At 34.0% G+C, this 19,659-nt stretch overlaps 2 protein-coding genes and 1 long non-coding RNA gene across 4 annotated transcripts; 1 reads left to right on the forward strand and 2 right to left on the reverse strand.

The window, feature by feature from the left end:
* Positions 1 to 1,999: 1,999 nt before the first annotated feature.
* Positions 2,000 to 10,670, reverse strand: LOC101216386 (BRASSINOSTEROID INSENSITIVE 1-associated receptor kinase 1). The gene is made up of 11 exons (XM_031888997.1): positions 10,142 to 10,670; positions 9,765 to 9,897; positions 9,598 to 9,669; positions 8,369 to 8,512; positions 8,088 to 8,156; positions 7,892 to 7,963; positions 7,282 to 7,367; positions 4,489 to 4,593; positions 4,057 to 4,398; positions 3,473 to 3,867; positions 2,000 to 2,533 (listed from the first exon to the last, which is right to left on the reverse strand). Exons 1-11 carry the CDS (start codon positions 10,251 to 10,253, stop codon positions 2,207 to 2,209), a joined length of 1,857 nt encoding a protein of 618 aa, XP_031744857.1. The 5' UTR covers positions 10,254 to 10,670; the 3' UTR covers positions 2,000 to 2,206.
* Positions 2,533 to 4,934, forward strand: LOC116405182. The gene is made up of 2 exons (XR_004218321.1): positions 2,533 to 3,150; positions 4,027 to 4,934. It is a non-coding gene; the product is annotated as an uncharacterized LOC116405182 (long non-coding RNA).
* A 955-nt stretch (positions 10,671 to 11,625) lies between the features above and the next one.
* LOC101216630 (F-box/kelch-repeat protein At1g22040) lies at positions 11,626 to 18,038 on the reverse strand. Of its 2 annotated transcripts, none has more exons than XM_011660476.2 (2): positions 17,775 to 18,038; positions 11,626 to 13,606 (listed from the first exon to the last, which is right to left on the reverse strand). In XM_011660476.2, the coding sequence occupies exon 2, from the start codon at positions 13,516 to 13,518 to the stop codon at positions 12,079 to 12,081; it is 1,440 nt and encodes a 479-aa protein (XP_011658778.1). In that variant the 5' UTR covers positions 13,519 to 13,606; positions 17,775 to 18,038; the 3' UTR covers positions 11,626 to 12,078. The 2 variants fall into 2 exon arrangements, with proteins under 2 accessions (XP_011658778.1, XP_031744856.1); XM_031888996.1 differs by lacking the exon at positions 17,775 to 18,038 and adding an exon at positions 17,331 to 17,753.
* Positions 18,039 to 19,659: the final 1,621 nt, after the last annotated feature.

Genomic DNA, 19,659 nt, shown 5'->3' on the forward strand with positions numbered 1-19,659 from the left:
AAATACAATAAATGAAAAAAAAATACTACATAAATAAATTGTGGGTATATTTCATAATCTTGAGTTAGCCCGATCTTATCTTAATTCTTAACTTTATTCTATCAAGCCATAATTCATTTATAAACATCAGCTCCCCTACTTCAAAGTATTATTTTAAAGATCGGCTATCACCGAGTCTTGTGCTGTGATTCAAATTTAGAAGTCTTGTGTCTAACCCTAGTTAGGTTTTTAGTTATCATGGCCTTTTCATTATACGACATATACAAACTTTATCATACTAGCGTAATTAAATCGAACTTGGCTTCTCCAACATCATTTTCAGATCTTTGGCCATATCTCTTCAATATCTAATCAAGTCCTTTTCTTTTCTTCTTTCTTCTTTTTGAAGAAGACCCAGTTAGGTCTTTGTCCCTTGATGCTCATAATTTATGTTATATACCCTTTTTTATTTGCAACAGATTAAACATATGAGCTTAGATCTTTTATAGTTTAGGGGTAGCCCCTGGAGCCCCTGATAATTATGAACTCAAACGGGAATACTGACCAAATCGTGATTGTATTCATATATATAATGCATATGAAACACACATGTTATCAAACAATTGTAAGGCTGTTAAAGCAACATTAAACCTCAAACCCCCTTCCACATATTATGTTTGTAGAATAATAATGAAAAGAGACGTACTGCTATATCTAATTAACTTCAATAATGTTAACAGTTTGTGGAAAGAAAAGTATAGGTTGAAAGAAAAAGACACATATTTTTCTATTCTCAGGATTTAAATTCAAAAATGCTATATCCAATTATAAGATTTTGAAGACAACTTTGAACACATACTCAATTTTAGAGATAGGTTAATTAGTGTGGATTATTGATATGATTCATGATACTCTCTTTCAATATTATCATTAGTTATATCACACAAACTTACAAAATCATTATTTGTTTTGTTAGTTTACTTTTTATCTGTCCTTTCCTAAACCTGTCAATTTTCATAAAAGTTAAATAGTAGTTTTTAGAAGTGACATTTGCAAAAATAGCAAAAAAAAACATTACCATATTAAGACTCATGTCACTACATTTTTTAAAATTATCGTCGTCTAATATATATAATTTATTTATTATATTTGTTATATTTAGAAAATGTTTGAATAGTGTTGAAAATTTTGTTGTCTTTGAAATTTGGAAATATGAAAAGATGGTAAGAAATTTAGAGTAAACAAACATAATTTTTGAAAACTAAAAACTGGTAAAGGTATTGCTAGATTATTTGATTTGACTCAACTATGTGATTGAGACACAATAATATATAATTAGATTGCAGTCATCTTTTGAGTTTTGTGTAAGAGTTGTTCAAAAAATAATAATTTTTTTAAAATTCTATTTTTATTTAAACACTCAAGATAAAAATTTCATAAAATAAAAATACATGTGTGTAATTTCTTAAAATAAAAATAAAAACCAACTTATTTTATAAATTCTTATTTTTTTTCAAAATCTATTTAAAATGGGTGTCAAACAGGTGGATTTATCTCAAAAACAACTTTAAAAAAAGAAGTTAAAAGGTATTTCAAACATAGAGAAATTCAATACATCAATATCATGTACAACTTTACCAATCTAATCAATGGAAGAGTCCATGAGCATCTTATCAAACATTATCAGATTGCACTTAATTGTAGAAGACAAAGCTTAATCTTCAATTATTAGAAAAGTCCAACATTGAATTGACTAGAGAATTTGATACATAGAATGCAGTATAGCCACAAAAACATGGTAAAACTCAAAGGAATTTCCTGCTGGGATTTATTATTATGACAAACTAGTCAATTTCATATGATTATCTTAGCATTCCTGTTGAGGATAGCCTTAGTGATTGATTAGTATGCATTTCATCTTCTCATTTCAAACTATCAGTCGGTTAATTAACATTTTCTAATTAATTTGGCTAAGCATGAGATACAAGTAAGATCAAAATAGTTACTAGCAAGAAGGAACTGCAACAAGAACCAACCCAGATTCTCCTTTATTATCACATCGTTTACAATTACATCTATTGCAAATTTTATTTTTCATGCCATTTTAGTTTCTTACAAACTTCAATAAACCCCCCCTCAGGTTATCTTGGAGCATCAAGAATTCAAATTGAGAAAAAGGCAAAAAAAAATAATACTAAAATGTACAAACAATTTTAAAAGACAATCATCATCTTGGAGAAGACAACTCATCAGGAGGAAGATGAGAAATGGAATCAACTAAATGGGGAGATCTACTCCGGGGGTAAGAATGAACCGTATTATTGAAGTTTTGGCGTGAGCTCTCTTCTTTCTGCCAGTCCTCCCATCTCTCAGCTAAACCATTGCCTTCCAGCATTTGCATCACCTCCGACATTTTTGGTCGTTCCACCGGGGAGCTTTGCGTGCAAAGAACAGCAATTTGAATTACCTGCTCTAGTTCTTCTTCTGCATAATTACCTCCGAGATCGGGATCGACCAACGTTGCCAGTTTCTTATCATTTAGAAGTCCTTTTACCTTCAGTTTTGAGTTAATATGTCAGCCACCTTATATCATGCAAGTGTTTGTTTATTACTAGGAAGATCAAAATACCAACTGATCAGCAAGAAAAAACATATAAAAATGTAATGAGTAACACTAAAACTCTAGCAGTGATACTGAGGATCACAAGAGGATCAACTGAAAGTATGCTTGTGGGAGAAATTGCAAAACAAGTCCGGAAGAATAAGAGATATTACAATCTCATTGACACAACACTCTGGGAGGGATAGTTTGGGGAGACTCTCAACAAGCTGTAAAGGTTGAGAGATTTTAGAATTTCGTTATTTCAATAGAATGCCACGAGGCCTTTTACGCATATCATCCATTCCTTTGATTGAACGAGAAAAAACTGAGCAAGGGCCGCCATATGAGAATCAAATTCACAGTTATTCTAAAAGCATTTGTGAGAATCCAAGTTGGAGGTATATAGGTAAGATTAGTATGATACTAATAAAAGGTGTTGTGGGTCATTAACTATTGGTCTGTTGGATATAAATAATGGGAGTTATGGACCATAGAGCGTGTAGATGATTTTGGTGAAAGCTTCCATTGGGAGACTTTGGGAGAGAGATAGCCCTCTCGAAAAGCTATTGGTATATTACCTTTTTTTAATATTGTAATATATTGCTATCTTTTGTATTCTTTTTGTAGTTTCCTTGGTATTTTATGCTAAAAAGGGGTTTGATTGTGTAATTAATTAGTTGTCTTATTATGTAAGTTGAATTCAGTGGCCAGAGAACCATCCCCTCCAAGCCTGTCAATAAAAAGTAAATACAATGACAAAAATCAAACCATTTTGCTTTCATGAACTTTATTTTGAGCCGTTTGCTAATATGAGACATTAGTGAATATTATTATTTAATGCTGGGCACTCTTAAAATGGCACAAGAATTTAGAGTAGAGAGCAATACATACCCAATCAAGCAACATGACATCGTCATCTTTTGCTAACCGAGCAAGATCAAAGGCTTTCTGTCCAGTTACGAGTTCAAGAAGCATTACTCCATAACCAAAAACATCAGTTTTTTCAGAAGACTTTCCAGACGAGAGGTACTCTGGGGGTATATGCCCAATTGTTCCACGAACAGCAGTTGTGACGTGAGTGTCCTTGTAGTTCATGAGTTTAGCCAACCCAAAATCTCCAACAACAGCCACATATTCATCATCTAATAATATATTTGCAGCTTTCACATCACGGTGAATAATTTTAGGATCACAATGATTATGTAAATATTCAAGTCCTCGTGCAGCCCCTAAAGCAACTTGTTTACGTATTGCCCAGTTGAGTGGTGGTTGGGATTGCTTACGCTCTAGAATATTTAACATAGGTTAGTAGAAGATAAACTGATCATATGAAATGAACGCAGAACAAGAATCACTTATTTGGGTTTCAAGAACCATTCTTGAGTATGCTGTTTTAGCTTTGTAACGATGATGAGATAAATTTTAACATTGATCCACTTTTTCAGGAGGAAAAACAAGTTTGAGTCAAGATTTACCCCTTAAGCATGATGCTAGACTTCCATTAGCCATATAAGGATAGACAAGCAATCGTTCAGTTGGTGACATGCAAAATCCATTAAGACGGAGTAGATTACGGTGGACAGCCATGCTGATCATCTCTACTTCAGCCTGAAATTGAAGCTCTCCAACCTCAGCTCGCTCCTCTTTCAATCGTTTTACAGCCACAAGAGAACCATCAGCCAAACGACCCTTATAGACCTTGCCAAATCCACCTTTGCCTAAAATGTTCTGTGGGCTAAAATAATCAGTGGCAACTTGCAGCTCGCGTAGAGAATATTTTTTTAGCTGCCCCAGGTTAATTTCAGGATCTTCTTCAGCTACATGTACACGTTAATGTAATCAATCAAGTGTGGCATAGAAACAAGAAATACTGCACATACTAATAAGAAATCTTCTAGTTAACCAACCAGGTACATCAAAGAAATGTTGCTGTGGAGTTCTTTGTCGCCAAAGAGTAAATGCAATAGCAGGCACAAGTACCAACAAAGAAGCAGCAGCAACAATTGCTCCAACTTGATTCCATTAGGTCCATCACCTCAAGTAAAAAAAATGTTGAATGATCAATCCAAGTCCTTTGGAAGAAGTAAATTCCATTTAAAATAACAATAATAAATACTAACTTTGAGAAGAAGTTTGAATCAGCAGAGCTCCTAATTTTGAGAGGATAAAATATGTTGTTGATCTGTGCATTAGGAATTGGAGTCAAAGATTCAAGCCCAAAATTTTGGCTCAATTTCATTTCTGGTAGGAATAAATGGTATGTGACCATTCGTATAGAGTTGCATTGTTTTATGAATGAACATGTATTTTCGAAAATAACCAATTTGAAGAAAACACGCAAATGTTCGAATAACCACGAATAGTCTATAAATACAACTCTTCTTCAAATTTTTCCATAATGATTTTCTCTCGTAGACATTTCTCACTTTTGTAAATTTTGTTCAAGTTCGATTTATAACAAAGTATAGATAGTTGGATCTTATGAACGAGGTATTACTTCAATGAGAAAGTTAATCTATTCTATCCTAGGAGACAATTACTCATGAAACTTAGGCACTAGAGGGAACAAAATTATCTCAAGAAGACAATGTAAATTCGTTGGGCTTGAATTCTATTTTATATACCAATTTTTTTTTTCTCTCATGATATTATTCATATAACATTTCCTTGACCCAAGAGAAATTCTATTTGATTGGTTAAATTTTTTGGAGGATCTTTTGATTAATATCAAAGGTGAGTTATCAAAACAAGAAAAATTAGATGGTGGAGAAACCAATTATGGATGAGTTACCTTTTCTTTTATAGAGAATTATAACTTTTATTGAGAAAAAAAATGAAAGAATGCAAGGATATACAAAAGAAACTCAGTCCACAGAAACGCCCCGACTAAAAGAAGGGGACAACTAAGTAAAATGTCACCAATTGAATAATTACAAAAGGTCTTCAAAATCAAAGCCTAAAGAAAAACATGAAATCTAATCAAAGATCAATCCTCAATATGATCCCTTTCTCTACCACGAAACACCTGACCGTTCCTCTCCCCAAATGCCCCACAAGATAGCACACGCCCAGGCAAGCTATAAAAAAAAAAAAAAAAAACCCTCTCTCTAAAGGGCGATGAAGGAAGAACTCCTCGATCGTGGCACAAATGCCCCGATGGCCAGCATGGCTAACACCAAACTCTTGCTAAAAAAAACTCCACATAGCTCGCGCATACTGACAATCTCAAAAAAGGTGATCAAGGTCTTCCTCCGTCTTTGTTGAAAGAAGAGACCGTGCTGGCCCCTCGCCATTGAAGAGAAGAAAAATAACAAAATTTTATTCCAGCATGTTATTTTAGTGTGACAGTGATGAATTGCGTCAAGAGTTTCTCTTATTGTTTATTCAAGTTACTGGGTTGTGGAACTTGAATTTAAATAGTTCTTTGTTGTACTTTTGGGAAGAGAGATTTGTAAGCATATTTTCAAGTGTGGTTTTTCAATCTCCATTATATTAAAACCCTCAGTTGCAGAAAATTAGATGTAGTCTAGAGTTCGGGGCGAACTAGTATATTTCTTTTTATATTGTTTTATTTCCCTCCTTTGTTTTATTATTTACAATTTTATGAACGATTTATTTGGCTCAACCTGTGGAAGTGGGAGTGAGAGATATAATTTAGTTTATTCGACATTTATTTATATCTAGCCTAAATTCCCAACATTGTGAAATTTAGGTCTTCTTGTATAGAAGAGAGATGTTACACCAAATCGCATATCAAATATATATCTAGAAACATATCTCGAAGCAATGGTATCTAATACATATCCAATATTGATTTTTTGTCTCACATGAAGTATTTATGCTTCATATTTAGGTCTTCTCGTGTAGAAGAGAGATGTTACACCAAATCACATATCAAATATATATCTAGAAACATAACTGGAAAGTATTTGGGAGCAATGGTATTGATATATATCCAATATAGATTTTTTGTCTCACATGAAGTATTTATGCTTCATAGCACCAGCGACGGATTTAGCATAGGCTCAGGGGGACTCGAGCAATGGCGAATCCAGAAATCATATGTAGGGGGGCACTACATAACAAAAAAGATAGATGTAGTAAATGAGATTTGAACCTAGGATATTGGGGTTTTGAAGAGGGCACGACTACTTTACCAAAGGTAAAATTTAGTAATTCTAAAGCATTATTTAATATATATTGTAATCTAACACTCCAAAATTAACATTAAAATATAAAAACGAGGAATGTGAGAGGGAACACGTGCCCCCCTAACCCCTTAATAAATCCGGCCCTGTGCTCGAGTCCCTCCTCAACTTTATGCTCTTTATATTACATATATATATAAAATTGATATAATATCAATTCTAGAAGTTAAAGTTCAATGTTAAAATGGTCTCCTAGCCCCCACTAAACATGTGTTCAAGCCTCACTCCTTACATTTTTTTTCCATATCATTTTTACTAATCTATAAAACCCTATCGTGGATCCATCATTGATTCATAGGGCATAACTACTTTCCTCATGAGTATTGTTTTCTTTATAAAAATTGTGATTAAACTATACAATTTACAAAATACGTGTTTGCAAAAGCAGAAACAATGTAAAGAACGGTAGAATTCAACAAACATAATTTCAGTTCCATCTAAATTGAAAAGAGGTAAAAATGATGTATTACATACTTTTGTATAAATGCTAACTAAGCATACCTGAAGATGTTCGTGGTGTATCTGTCCTTTGGGGAGGAGGAGCAGAGGGAGAATTTCGAAGACGATTATTGGCAAAACTACAAAAAGTGGAAAGATATCAGCCCTAATTTTTTTTACTAGAAACCAAAATTACAAGAACCACAATAGAGATCATCTGAGAATGAAATCGTTAGAAGAAAAAAATCATTAAAAGAACTGTGGTTGGTATTAAATATTTCATCAAATTATCTTATCATCCATTTGATAACAATGAATTAGTTTTTGAAATGATTGTAAATGGAAAAACTGCTAAAAATATTTACAAAATAAATGCTAATAGGCTCGTCGATTTCTATCAATGCCACAAATAGACACCGATAAAAGCTTATGGATAGACACTGATAAAGGTGAAATAAGGAATGCTAAATAAAATTGTCCCACTGTTGGGGGGTTGGTTTCCAAATTTGAGGTGGGTTGGAAAAATTGATCTTATTCCAGATTACTTAAACTCAAGTAAAACTTCTTTAATCTTATTCCTCCATTCTCATTCACAGCAAGTAAACGGAGCCTTATAATTACATCATATAGTGACAAATCTATAGCACATTGAAGATATGCAAACCTGATTGGTGTGAAAAGAGAAAATGAACCATTGACAGGGATGACTCCTGTTAGAAGGTTATTTGAAAGATCCCTGAAACAAAAATTGGGTGGATATAGTTGTCATCGAGGGAACACCTCAAAGTACTAATGTAATAATAATTAAAGGTAATGAAAAGCGGTAAAGTGTCAACAAGTAGATTTGATGCAAGACTTACAGAAGTTGAAGTGGAACAGTGGTTAAAGACATTGGAATGGTTCCTGATAAGCTATTGTTGTTCAGACGCCTGTATATCACCACCAACAAAGAGAAATATAAAAGCTGTTTTTAGGGGAGTCAGATGTTCCCATCAATGTACGATAATAGTAGAAGAAAATTCATGTTGTTACAAACCTATTGGTAAAACATATACATTTTTTAAACATAAATTTCAGCAGAAAATTGATATTACAAATAGAAAAATAAACGTAACAAGATGAAAAAGAAATTACTACATACAAGGTAGTTAGTTTTGTAAGTTTGCCCAGAGTATCAGGTATTGGACCAGATAAACTGTTAGAATAAAGATCCAAGCTCTCCAAGTTTTTCAAATTTCCAAATCGTTTTGGAATTGTTCCACTGATGTTGTTGCTGTAGAGTTCCCTGACATAGATTAATGAATGATTTTCAAACCACCATATGCATAAATAAGATATCCTCTTAACATGTTTCACTAGTGTTATTAATTAAAAAGTTACCTGTCAGAGATCAATGAATGACTTTCAAACCAATAACAACATGCATATAATTTAAAAAGGACATCGGATCAAAACAATCTATACAATCTAAAATCTAAAATTGGGCTTCAAAATTACTCAAAACAAGTCTTTTTCTATTAATCAAAATCTTGCAAATACAGGAGATTGACCTATTTATAGAATACCAATTACTTAGAGAATACCCAACTGACAAACAAACTAATAAAACCAACAACTATGTCCTTCTAATAATTAACAATAAACAATTTCAAACAAAACATTACAAGACTTTCTAATCTTACTATTTCATTTCCCTCTTGTGTAAAAAAATAACTCCTCCTCCGATTCAAAGATAATGAAGTGGAAGATTGTTTTCCACATATCAAAGCAGTATACGATGCTGTAGCTAACTTGGCTAACTGTCACCATCTGTCACTAATTTCTTTTTCCTTAACCCGAAATTGTGTGAGTGACTCATGTGTATTCTACTACTACTTGAAAGTTCCTCTGAATTGTCCTCATTAAAATAAGCAATGGCACAACACAAAAATTCTTCCTCCAGCTTAGTCAAAATAGATTGAGAAGGTCCTTCACTTTTATTTGGTTCAGGTTACCACAGCTTTTCATTAACTTGTCACCCAAGTGGTAATGAAACTATTTCTAGTTCCTGTTCAAGTCTCCAATAATCCTAGAATCATCGTTTGGTTTCTCAATGCGCATACAGGCATTAGTTAAGCCAAGTAGAAATTAATCAACTTTCACAGTTAACAAAGAACAGAAAATATACTATTTGGTTGCTAATATTAAAATTTCACCACCACCTTCATTGTGTCAGCAATAATACTAAGTACTGTGCATGGTTGAGAATTAGAGACTGAAAGAGATAATAGTCATCAGTGCTAAGACCGAAAAGAGAAGGGGTGAAAACAAATAATATACAACACAAAAAGGAAATAAGAATAGACTTCCCCTTAAATCAGAATGACTTACAAGTACCGCAAGTTTTTGAGTTGATCAAGCTGTGGAACCAGTTTTCCAGACAGATTCGCATTACCGAGATCACTGTGCAAAATAGTCACAGGAAACATTTTCCATATAAATTCTAGTAAGCTGTGACTAATTAGAGAAACAAAACAGTGTAGGATAAACAAACTTACACACGTACAACACTGTCATTTCCATCACATGTAATATGAAACCATGTGCAAGGATTCATAAGGAGGGAATTCCAACTTTCCAAGGCATTATTGGGGTCAACCAGACTCAGCTTGAAGGCATTTAGTGCATCACCTGTTTAAGACCCACAAAGAAATTGGGAACATACACATTGATATATCTCAATTACACAATTTTTTCGAATCCAATCAACAACTTCATATAGAACCATTCAAAAAGGAAATTATTCCAACATAATCTATACAGCCAGTAATGGGAATTCAACCACACGTCCGGTGGACTTCCACCAAATACGATGTTCTTGTAGATAAAATAAATGAAAAAATGGAACAAGAAAAAAAGTAGGAGAATCACAAACCTTCCCCGTTAGCAGAAACCCGTAAAACGAACCCCATAACGAAAATTAAGCACAGGAAAGAAAAAACATCTGAAAACACCAACTTTAATCTGCCCATTTCATTGCTTCTCATCTCTACACAGGTCAATTTGATAATAGAAACCGAAAGGGGGAAACAATGGCGTCGAATTTGAAAACGACAAATGTGGGAGCGATGAATGAAGGAAGTTTGAGTGAAGGAAGGTGTGTGATGGGGTATCTGGGAAAGAGGAAGCAAACTTATGGTTGGAAGCGTTGACGAGTCCACTCTAACTTTATTCTAACTTTCTAAACTTCAATTTCCAAAGATATTTCAAGGATGGTTGGTTGAATAATGAAAGCGGTGTTGTTCATGGAAACGAAGAATAGAAAAATGGAAATGGTTTGACTGAAAGAGAAAGTGATTTTGTTTTTAGGGTGGAAGTCAACTGGGAGAGAAGAAGACTGAAGGTGAAGGTGAAGGTTGAAGGTTGAAGGTTGAAGAAACTACGCCAAAGCAAAAGAAGAAGAATAAATACTATTTGTAAAACGGACCCATTTCAGTATTGCAAGTCTTCATTTCACTGTCCATTTTAACGGCTACTTTCTTACATCTTTCATCAATATTAAATTTGTGGCTTTTTTACTCTTTTACCCCTGGATTAAATTATTAAAATAAACTTTTCATTCATATCAACCGTATTTTTTAACTCTCCCGTTATCTTTTAGTTCTTTCATTATCTCTATGTGATCTTGCTCTACAACACAAACTGAAGTTGATCGTGTTAAAATCACTCGTGTTGACTTGTCAAAGTTGGTGTGTGATCTCATAGAAGTTTATTGTGTTTAAAGAAGTCGTAGTCGTGTCAAAGAAAAAGGAAGAAAAGGGAAACAAAAACTAGAAAAACAGTCATCGCATTCAAAGAATGAAAAGCGTAATTTGTATAATTCTTAGAATTTAGATGATGACTTTATAGGAAAAGTTCCAACTTTTTAAGTCATACAAAAATGATTTTGAGCTTTAAAATGAATCTTTTAATCAATTATCTTCGGTCCTTTATGTCTTGAAAATGGTTGGTTATACACTATCTTTTAGAACTAATAAGATGTCTAGCAACATTTATAAGTAATAGATTTTTATTACCCAGTGTAGTTCAACTTTAAGAGCTAGGTTCAAAAAAAAAATTCTAAAATATTTTACTCCTAAACACACACAAAAAAAAGTTCATTTTAATTTGGAATACAACCAATTTCACCTAAATTTCAAAACTTTAAGTAAAGTATAAAAAAATGTTTTAAAATATAGATCAACATTGCATTTATAAATATAGCAAAATCTTACGGATGATAGATAGCAATAGACATAGATAGTTATAGAGTGACATTTTACCATATCATCTTCAACCATAAGCAAAAATATATTTGATCAGAAAAGCTACAAAGACAAAGAAATTGGGAGAACACTATTATATATTAATCCAAAAATATAGAAAAATAAGCAACTAACACACTAAGTTATGATTAATAAAAAGATGATATCCATAGAAACAATTCTATAAGAAACACAGTAGCTAAAACATTGGAACCACTATTGTCAAAAGTATCTACATAATTTTTGTACAATGGAAATTCAAGCTTCAACGCACAGCTGCTTTTTGGCTATTTCCATGCAAGATTTCAGTTCAGCGACTGACTGGAAGACGAAATCTCAGCTTATGAACTAAAAATTAAGGAAGGCAAATAGTCTCTTAAATAGCAAATATGATATATCCACATAAAATGAAGTTTCAATCCTTTAAACCATTGGGGGGTACTACACAATACTTTGCAAAATAAGACTTGCTATTACCGGCCGCATAAAATATTTGCTGCTATGAAGAGAAAAAATTCTGAGACTTTCGACTTTGGAGTATTAATAGTTATGCTGAAACTATATACGGCTATATAACAAGGGTCTGGCAACTAACCAGTTCGGCTGACCCAACGGTTCGAGTGGCTATCACCTTTGTAAAATTTTCAGATTCTTCGTCTAATTCTTGCAATTCTCTGAAACAGATATCTTGTGAAGACGACGATGATGATGCAGATTGAAAGGAAGCCAGATGGTGATTTCTCACACCAGCTTGCATAACAGTTATGTTGTTATTTGCATCTTTGGTGATGACATGAAGTTTTTGGGTTAACCCAGCGAGTAAATAAGGAGATTCTGAATCAGAAAAGTCATGAATGGGAATGTCTTCTGCCACAACTTTCCAGGCATCAGAATGGGAATCATATACCTTGACCTTGGCATTGTCAAGAGAACTAGAAGGATCCAATGCATACAGTTCCCCGTTAACCGTGACACTCAATTTAGTTCCAGCTTGCCTTGCAGGCCATCCCTCACCCATCCCCATGGGCATTTCAACCCAGGTATTCACATCTGGATCATATACTTCTCCTCCAACGTCGACGAAAAAAGGCCAGCAATATAGACTTTGAGGCACAAACAGCTTGCCCTGATATGATGTTAATCCTGTTGCAATTGGCTTGAGTAGATCGGCAAGAAATGCAGTAGGCAATACCTGAGCTTTAGCAAAGGGCATGCTCGGCATTTCAGACCACATGCCAGTATTTGGATCATATACTTCAGCAGATTGTAGAGGTGACAAACCACCATTGCCTCTCGTGACTCCTCCAACTACATAAAGCTTGTTGTTCAAAACTGTAGTTTTACAGTAGGCTCTACCAATTGACATAGAGTGTGCTTCATTCCATGTATTTGCCACGGGATCATATCGCCAGACACACCTCATTGCCGAAGCACTGGAGAATCCACCTAACACATACAGACACCCATCAATTGCACCAACAGCACAACCACAGAATGGCATTTGATCTAATGCATCCTTCCTCCCAAGCCAAGCCATTATAGCATCTGCTATTCTCATACTAGAACCTGCCATATTCCAAATCCGTTGCCCGGTTAAACCCTTCTTAGTTTCATCTTCTAGAGAAATAGTAGGCATTGGGGGCAACTTCTGCCATCGTCTAGCCTGTGGATCCATAGCATACCAAACGAGTTTCCCATCCTTGACCTTTGTCAATATGTACAGCCATTCCTCAGCCGTTCCAAGTTCCTGTCGGAGATGGAAGAGTTGGTTGCTTGTAATGGCATGTTTCCATGCTCGAGAGACCATTTTAAGTCTCAAGTAATGTATCCTGGGAACTCTAGCTAAAATCTGGATAGAAATTTCATCAGGAAGGCTGGAAATCAGTCTCTGGTTTTCCTCCCAATAGTTTGACATCAATTTTTGCTTTTTGCAAGCTTCAACAGGTACAAACTCATCGGGACCATCCGCTCTAGCCCCAAAAATGTTTAAGCTCAATTTAGCTCCCATCAAGAAGGTTTGGCCAATTCAGTGTACAAAAATAAAACTCTTCTGAACTAAGCAAGACAACTACTGCCATAGGCTTTCCACATCACATCTGAAAGGCATCATAAATGGAAGTAAAGAATCACGAAGGCAAACTGACAAGAGACACTAAGATAAAACATGAGGACAAGCAATGCCCAATGAAACAGAGAAACCAAGAACTAGACTATGCTATCGGTGAAAATGAATGAACAACTAGATGGGAGTAGGTAGAGAGAGAAGTGATGTTACAAAAATGTTTCAAGAAACATAAGAAATCTTACACTCAAGAGAAAATTAACATATATAGAGAGAGAGATATTCAACGTGAATGCATAATAGGAAGCATAGATATGGACATAGGTATCCTACCATTATCAAAAAATCAAGACCACCAATATGACAAGGCAGATAGATTCAAAACTTCACTTGTTTGTGCCATACACATTTCCATACCTATAAATTGAAAAACTTGCATTTCAAAGTAACTTAAATTTTAGAGAAAAGAGAACTCGCGAACAACACTCACTCATCTCATTTATGTGCAAAAGCCAGGACCAAATATCTCCCCCATCCATATCATTCTTTTGCACAACCAAAACAGTGTCTTCACTCTTTTTTCCCTCTCTTCCCTCTCTCTCCAGCAGGGTTGCATAAGCTAGACTCAGGCACTCTCATCTGAAAAACCCAACATGAAATTCCAAAACTCCAAATCTGAACTGTAACTCCTTTTCTCTTCTCTCATGTTTCTATGTTGTCATTGTTGCCCTTTCCCATCCCGAATCCTTTTTGTTAGCCATAACCAAGAGAAATCTGATGCTAAAATATTCTTTTGCTCTCCCTCTCCCCTCCGATTGTTTCTCGTCACTTTTCTCCTACCAACATTACATACATCTAAAGTAAACAAGTAAAAGCAATGATACATTTATTGCATGTAGTTTTCTAGGCATGCTATAGATATATAATCTAGAAGTTCCTTCTCTATCAACCTAAATGGAAGAAGGGGGATTTTTTTTTGGGAAACATGAGTTTGCACTGAGTTGTGTGATTCGTGGGAGAGGAATAATAGGACCTTTAGAGGGATTGAACAAAACCCTAACAGTGTTTGGTTTCTTGTTAGTTTCTATGTTTCTCTTCGGACCCTAGTGATGAGTCATTATATAATTATTTTCTAGGTCTGACTGAAATTGATTGGATCCCTTTTTTTAGGTGCATGCCATTTTGCAGACGATTTTTTGGATTCTCTTTAAAAGGTTTCTTTTTTTACCCAACAGAAGTTCAGTTTATTGTCACAGGAAAAACAAAATGAGTATCATCTTCGCAAAGAAGAAATGTGTCACCTGCCAATTGTGAAATAGGGACATTAAAAGCCTCCAAAGAAACAATTCGAACAAGTCTTTTCAATGAGTTTGTTAAAGGACATCAGTTACCAAAAGGAATAGCAACCGAGATAAAGGATCTTCTTGCCTCAATCCTCTAGAAGCCACAATCCTTTCTCTAGGTCTTCCATATATAAAACCTGTGAATTTTGTAGCTCTTATGCAACCTTTGATCCATATCCATTGTCTTTCAAAACAAACAAGCATCCTTGTTTCTTAAGGAAAGTTCCAATCCATTCAATCAATAGTTTATTCCATATCGAGCTTTAGAATCCATCCCTTCTTTTTCTTCTTTATTAAAAGACTATTCAACAGTTGCCTAAATAATCGGAAGTATAGAAGATCACTCAGCTTCTTTAAGAATCCCAATAGATTAAATAATCACTGACTCTTCAATTTCTTTGCCCAATAAAAACTTCATTTTTGTCTTACTAACATCAACCTCAATGCTTCAGAATCAGCTTTCTTTAATAAAATTGACTTCCAACCCATTCATTTTCCTTCTGCATCCCAAATTGACCAATTACGTATCAAATAATTAATAACCTCTTTAATGATGAAAAGAAGTGGATGATCAACTTTGCCATGAAGCACACGCATAATAATTTCTTCCAAAGAGAAGTGGAAAGGTGCCTTCAGACTACAATACTTTGAAAATTTACTCAAACAGGGATTTACCATCGGATGCTACTTGAGGACAAGGCTCATCTAAAAGGACATCTCCAACCTCCTGACTAAAACAATATAACTACATCCAGGGGGATAGTATCAAGCAGCAACAGACATTCATTAGATTCTATGAAAAAACTCCATTACATTGGTAACAAGAAAATTTTTAATACCACATTCTCATTTAGGACTGGAGCATTTAGTCCTGCCATTGACGAAGGCTAATTAAAGGGAAAACATCTGCCAACAAATTTAGTAATTTTAGTTCACTAATTTAGTAGTTAGTTCGCGTGCTTTTCATCTGCCAAGACCAATTGCATATGATTTATGTCCAGAGAATTTGAAAAGGTATTTGAGGATAAATTTCCTTGAATGAAATCTGTAGGATCTTACGGAGAAACATCACCAAATCTAAGAAAAGAATCCCCTCTTATTCAATCCTTGATTGCAATGGTTGTTGGTACAAAACCACACAAATTCTTCTTAACTTCTAGCTGCTAGGAGAAAACCATAAAAATTCTTCTTAACATCAATGCAAAACTCAGTACAATAAATCATATTAAGTGTTCTAACAAGACCAATAAAGTTTTCAACCTATGCTTCAAAAGTGTTCCAATCCCAACAAGTTAGAGATAAGTTCTTGACATAGATCCATCTACCATACCACATGTATTAATGAGATTCTGATGAGAATGTTTTTCTCCTTACCACTTCTCAAATGAAGATGAAAATTACCAAAGATTTCATTTTCCATTTAATCCTAGATCACTTAAAATGCTACCTTCATCCATTTTAAGTAAAGCTGTGTAAAGAAATTATCAAAATAGTGACCTCATAAAGATCCTCTAATACTTCCTCAATATCCTTCCAATTCTTGTGAGAAAACAGTCCAGAAACAACCAGTGACTCATTAAAATTCATGTTCACCACCAATAATTTTCTTAACATCCTTCTGGAATTGAAAATTCCTTAAGCATAGGCAACTTAGTTAGATCCTTTGAACACTGATAATTTTCCTCATGCTTCATGATTAAACTTCTCAACATATCCCAGAAATAAAACCATCCTCGCTTCAGAAACCCACAGGGACACTAACCAACCTCCTTCCAACAGATATTGGCTACAGTCTACACAATACAATCAAAAATCTGAGGAAGGCCTGTGTTAATGAATTCGGGTAATTCCAAAACCTTCACTATCTTGCTTAGGGAAGAACAAAGATTCAAGACATTTCAACAACTCAGCCAAAGACTTCTCAAAGCATCAAAGATGAGATAAAGAGAGGGATGGCTGACTAAAATTCCATATCTGCGAAATAAAATCATTCAAATTTGCAAGAAATTGCAATAATATTTCTTATCAATGCAAGAGCTACTAACCAAACTAGAATGAGACTTATGGAATCTTATGAAGAAATAAAACGGTCGAACATACTTAATTTGAGAGAGATTCTGAAGAAGATGCACTGGTTGAGGGTCGGGGATGAAGGTTAGGGTAGTCGAGAGAACGGAGGAGGGGAGCATTTTTAGGGGTTCTCCGTTATTGCAGTTATTTATGCATTCTTACCAACAATAATAAACAATGAGTAACCATTACATTCTGCCAAAATATATAATGCAAATGGGGAACACCGCATGAGATACAGTTCTCAAAATTTCACAAACCAGATAGAAACACATGAATGTAGCAGTAGAAACAAGCAACCAAGAACAGCAAACAAAAATTGGGACATCAAGAGACTTCTCGTACCATGAATTGAGAACCGCGTATCCCACAGCTCAATACAATTTCGGTACAATTTCTCTCATGCTCATAGGGAATAAAACAACATTAAGTCACACAAAAGTAAAAGAAACCAAAAACAGAAATGGAAAATGTAAATAGAAATATTACAACAGAAAGCAAAAACACAGAGGAAAAAAAAAAAAAAGAAGGAAATTTCCACCCGAAGCTAAAGGGGCACAGACCCAATCCTGTCATCAGTTATGAAATCGAATGCCAAAAATAATAAAAGGAACCTAAGAAAAACCCCAAATCCCAAAAATTGAGCAAAATCCCATGAGTGACGAGGAAACCCTGAATTAAACAAATCGAACAAAATCCCAAAAAATGTGGGATGGATCGGGGGAGATATCATGATTTCATAGAGACAAGGAAAGGAAATGGGAAATGCGAAGAAGAGAAATCAATTACCAAGAATGAATTGGAAGACGAAGGAGAAGGAAGGTCAAAATTGGATTGTGATGAAACCTGAAGCCGTCTCTCTCTCTCTCTCTCTCTCTTTCTTGGTTTCAACCGTCTGAGAAGGGGTGGGGGAGATGTGTGTGTGAACAGCTGAAAATGGTCACCACCAACCATGAGCGATCAGCTGCAACGCGGATCCATATTTGAGAAGAATCTAAGCCGTTGAGGGAAAGAAAGAGCATCCCATGAATCCTCAATTATTTTGGCTTCCGTCGCCTCACGTTTTCCATATCTCCTCACCTTTACACGTGGCTCATTCACCACTTTACTCAATAATTTATTATTTTCACAAATAATGTTTTTTTAAAAAATAATGACAAATATAGAGTAATATCAAAAAAAAAAAAAAAAAAATTGAGTATGGAAGTAATGCTATTTTAAATCCGCATTTTGTTTCTTATTTAACATGATTAGTATCCAAAATCAATTTTTAAGTTTGGAAAAAGAAAAGTTTATGGAACAAATATAATTATATATAGTAAATTATTTTAGGTAATAAGAACGTAATAATTACAATATAATAACCTACCTTCTCGAATTTATATTACGATATATATTAAATAATAGTCCATTTTAACTAAATCTTGTTTTTGGTAGAGTGGTTGTGCCATGTAAAACCACGTGATCACACATCGATCTAAACCGACTTGAATTGAATTGGGTTGGAGTAGACGATTGAGTTGAGTGGTAAGGGTCCATGAGGGAGGGGTTGAGAGTCATATGCGAAACCAGTTGTGTTGAATTTGGGTGTGGAAAGGGCAATAAGTGGAAGCAATTTGAAGAGTGAGAAAAAAGAAAAGAATTAAAGAGGTTGAGGTCTGAGCTGGCAATTCGGTAAGCCTGTCTTCTACCTCTTCACATAAAGTCTGTCATCTCATTTACTTTTCTTTCAAACTTTCCAATTTATCAACACAAATACAATTCCACCAGTTCCTAATATTCATTTTCAACTTTCCACTTTCTATTCTCTCACTTTATTACTATTATTATCGTATCCTAAAAAATCAAAATCATTTCTATAAAAATGATTATGGTTGAAAGTCCAACGTCTAGATAGAAACTAAATTCAAATTCAAAATTTTGGAGTGATTTTGAAGGAGAATGTTACCTTTTCTTCGGATTTAATCATACCATTGTTAAAAGAACGTAAGTTTTTTTTTTTTTCTTCCGATAAACGTTTGATAGATAATTTGGTATTTAAAATAATTAATGAATTTGTAAATACCAGAAATTACTCTCGATTTTGTTTACTTTACGTGTTTTCAAATAAATAATTAAATTTTAGTAACGAAATAAAATAGTTTTTAATAACATGTTTTTTCAAAGTAAAATATAATTTCTTCGTAAAAAGACAACAATGATGATGAAATTAAGAAGCCGAAACAAAATGCTAGGTTGCTAATTTAAGGGTGTTCGGGGTTAGCCAAAATTATTTTATTTCCAAATTGTGGTGTTTAGCTTGAACTAAAATTGATTTTAGAAGAATATTAGATAATAGGTGATTTTTAGTCAATCACTTACTTAATTCAGTTGTTGGTTTAAAATTTTGGAACAAAAGATGACAAACATTGTCTATGTTGTTAAACTGTTATTAAAAGTAACAATTACAGATGTTTTCGATTTTCTTCCAAAAAAACTATAATATATATAAACATGCATCAACCATGCATACAAAAATTTGACAATAAAATAAATAGAAATAAATATTTACATTTATTAGCTAATAGGAGTAATTCTAACTCAGCTTGATTTGAAAATCAATTCTAAATAGATAAAAAAAAAAAAATCACTCTTAAGAGTTTAGTACCAAACATAAATCTAATTGTTTAAAAAT

This window comes from Cucumis sativus, chromosome 7 (genome assembly GCF_000004075.3).
Source record: "Cucumis sativus cultivar 9930 chromosome 7, Cucumber_9930_V3, whole genome shotgun sequence".
NCBI lineage: Eukaryota > Viridiplantae > Streptophyta > Magnoliopsida > Cucurbitales > Cucurbitaceae > Cucumis > Cucumis sativus.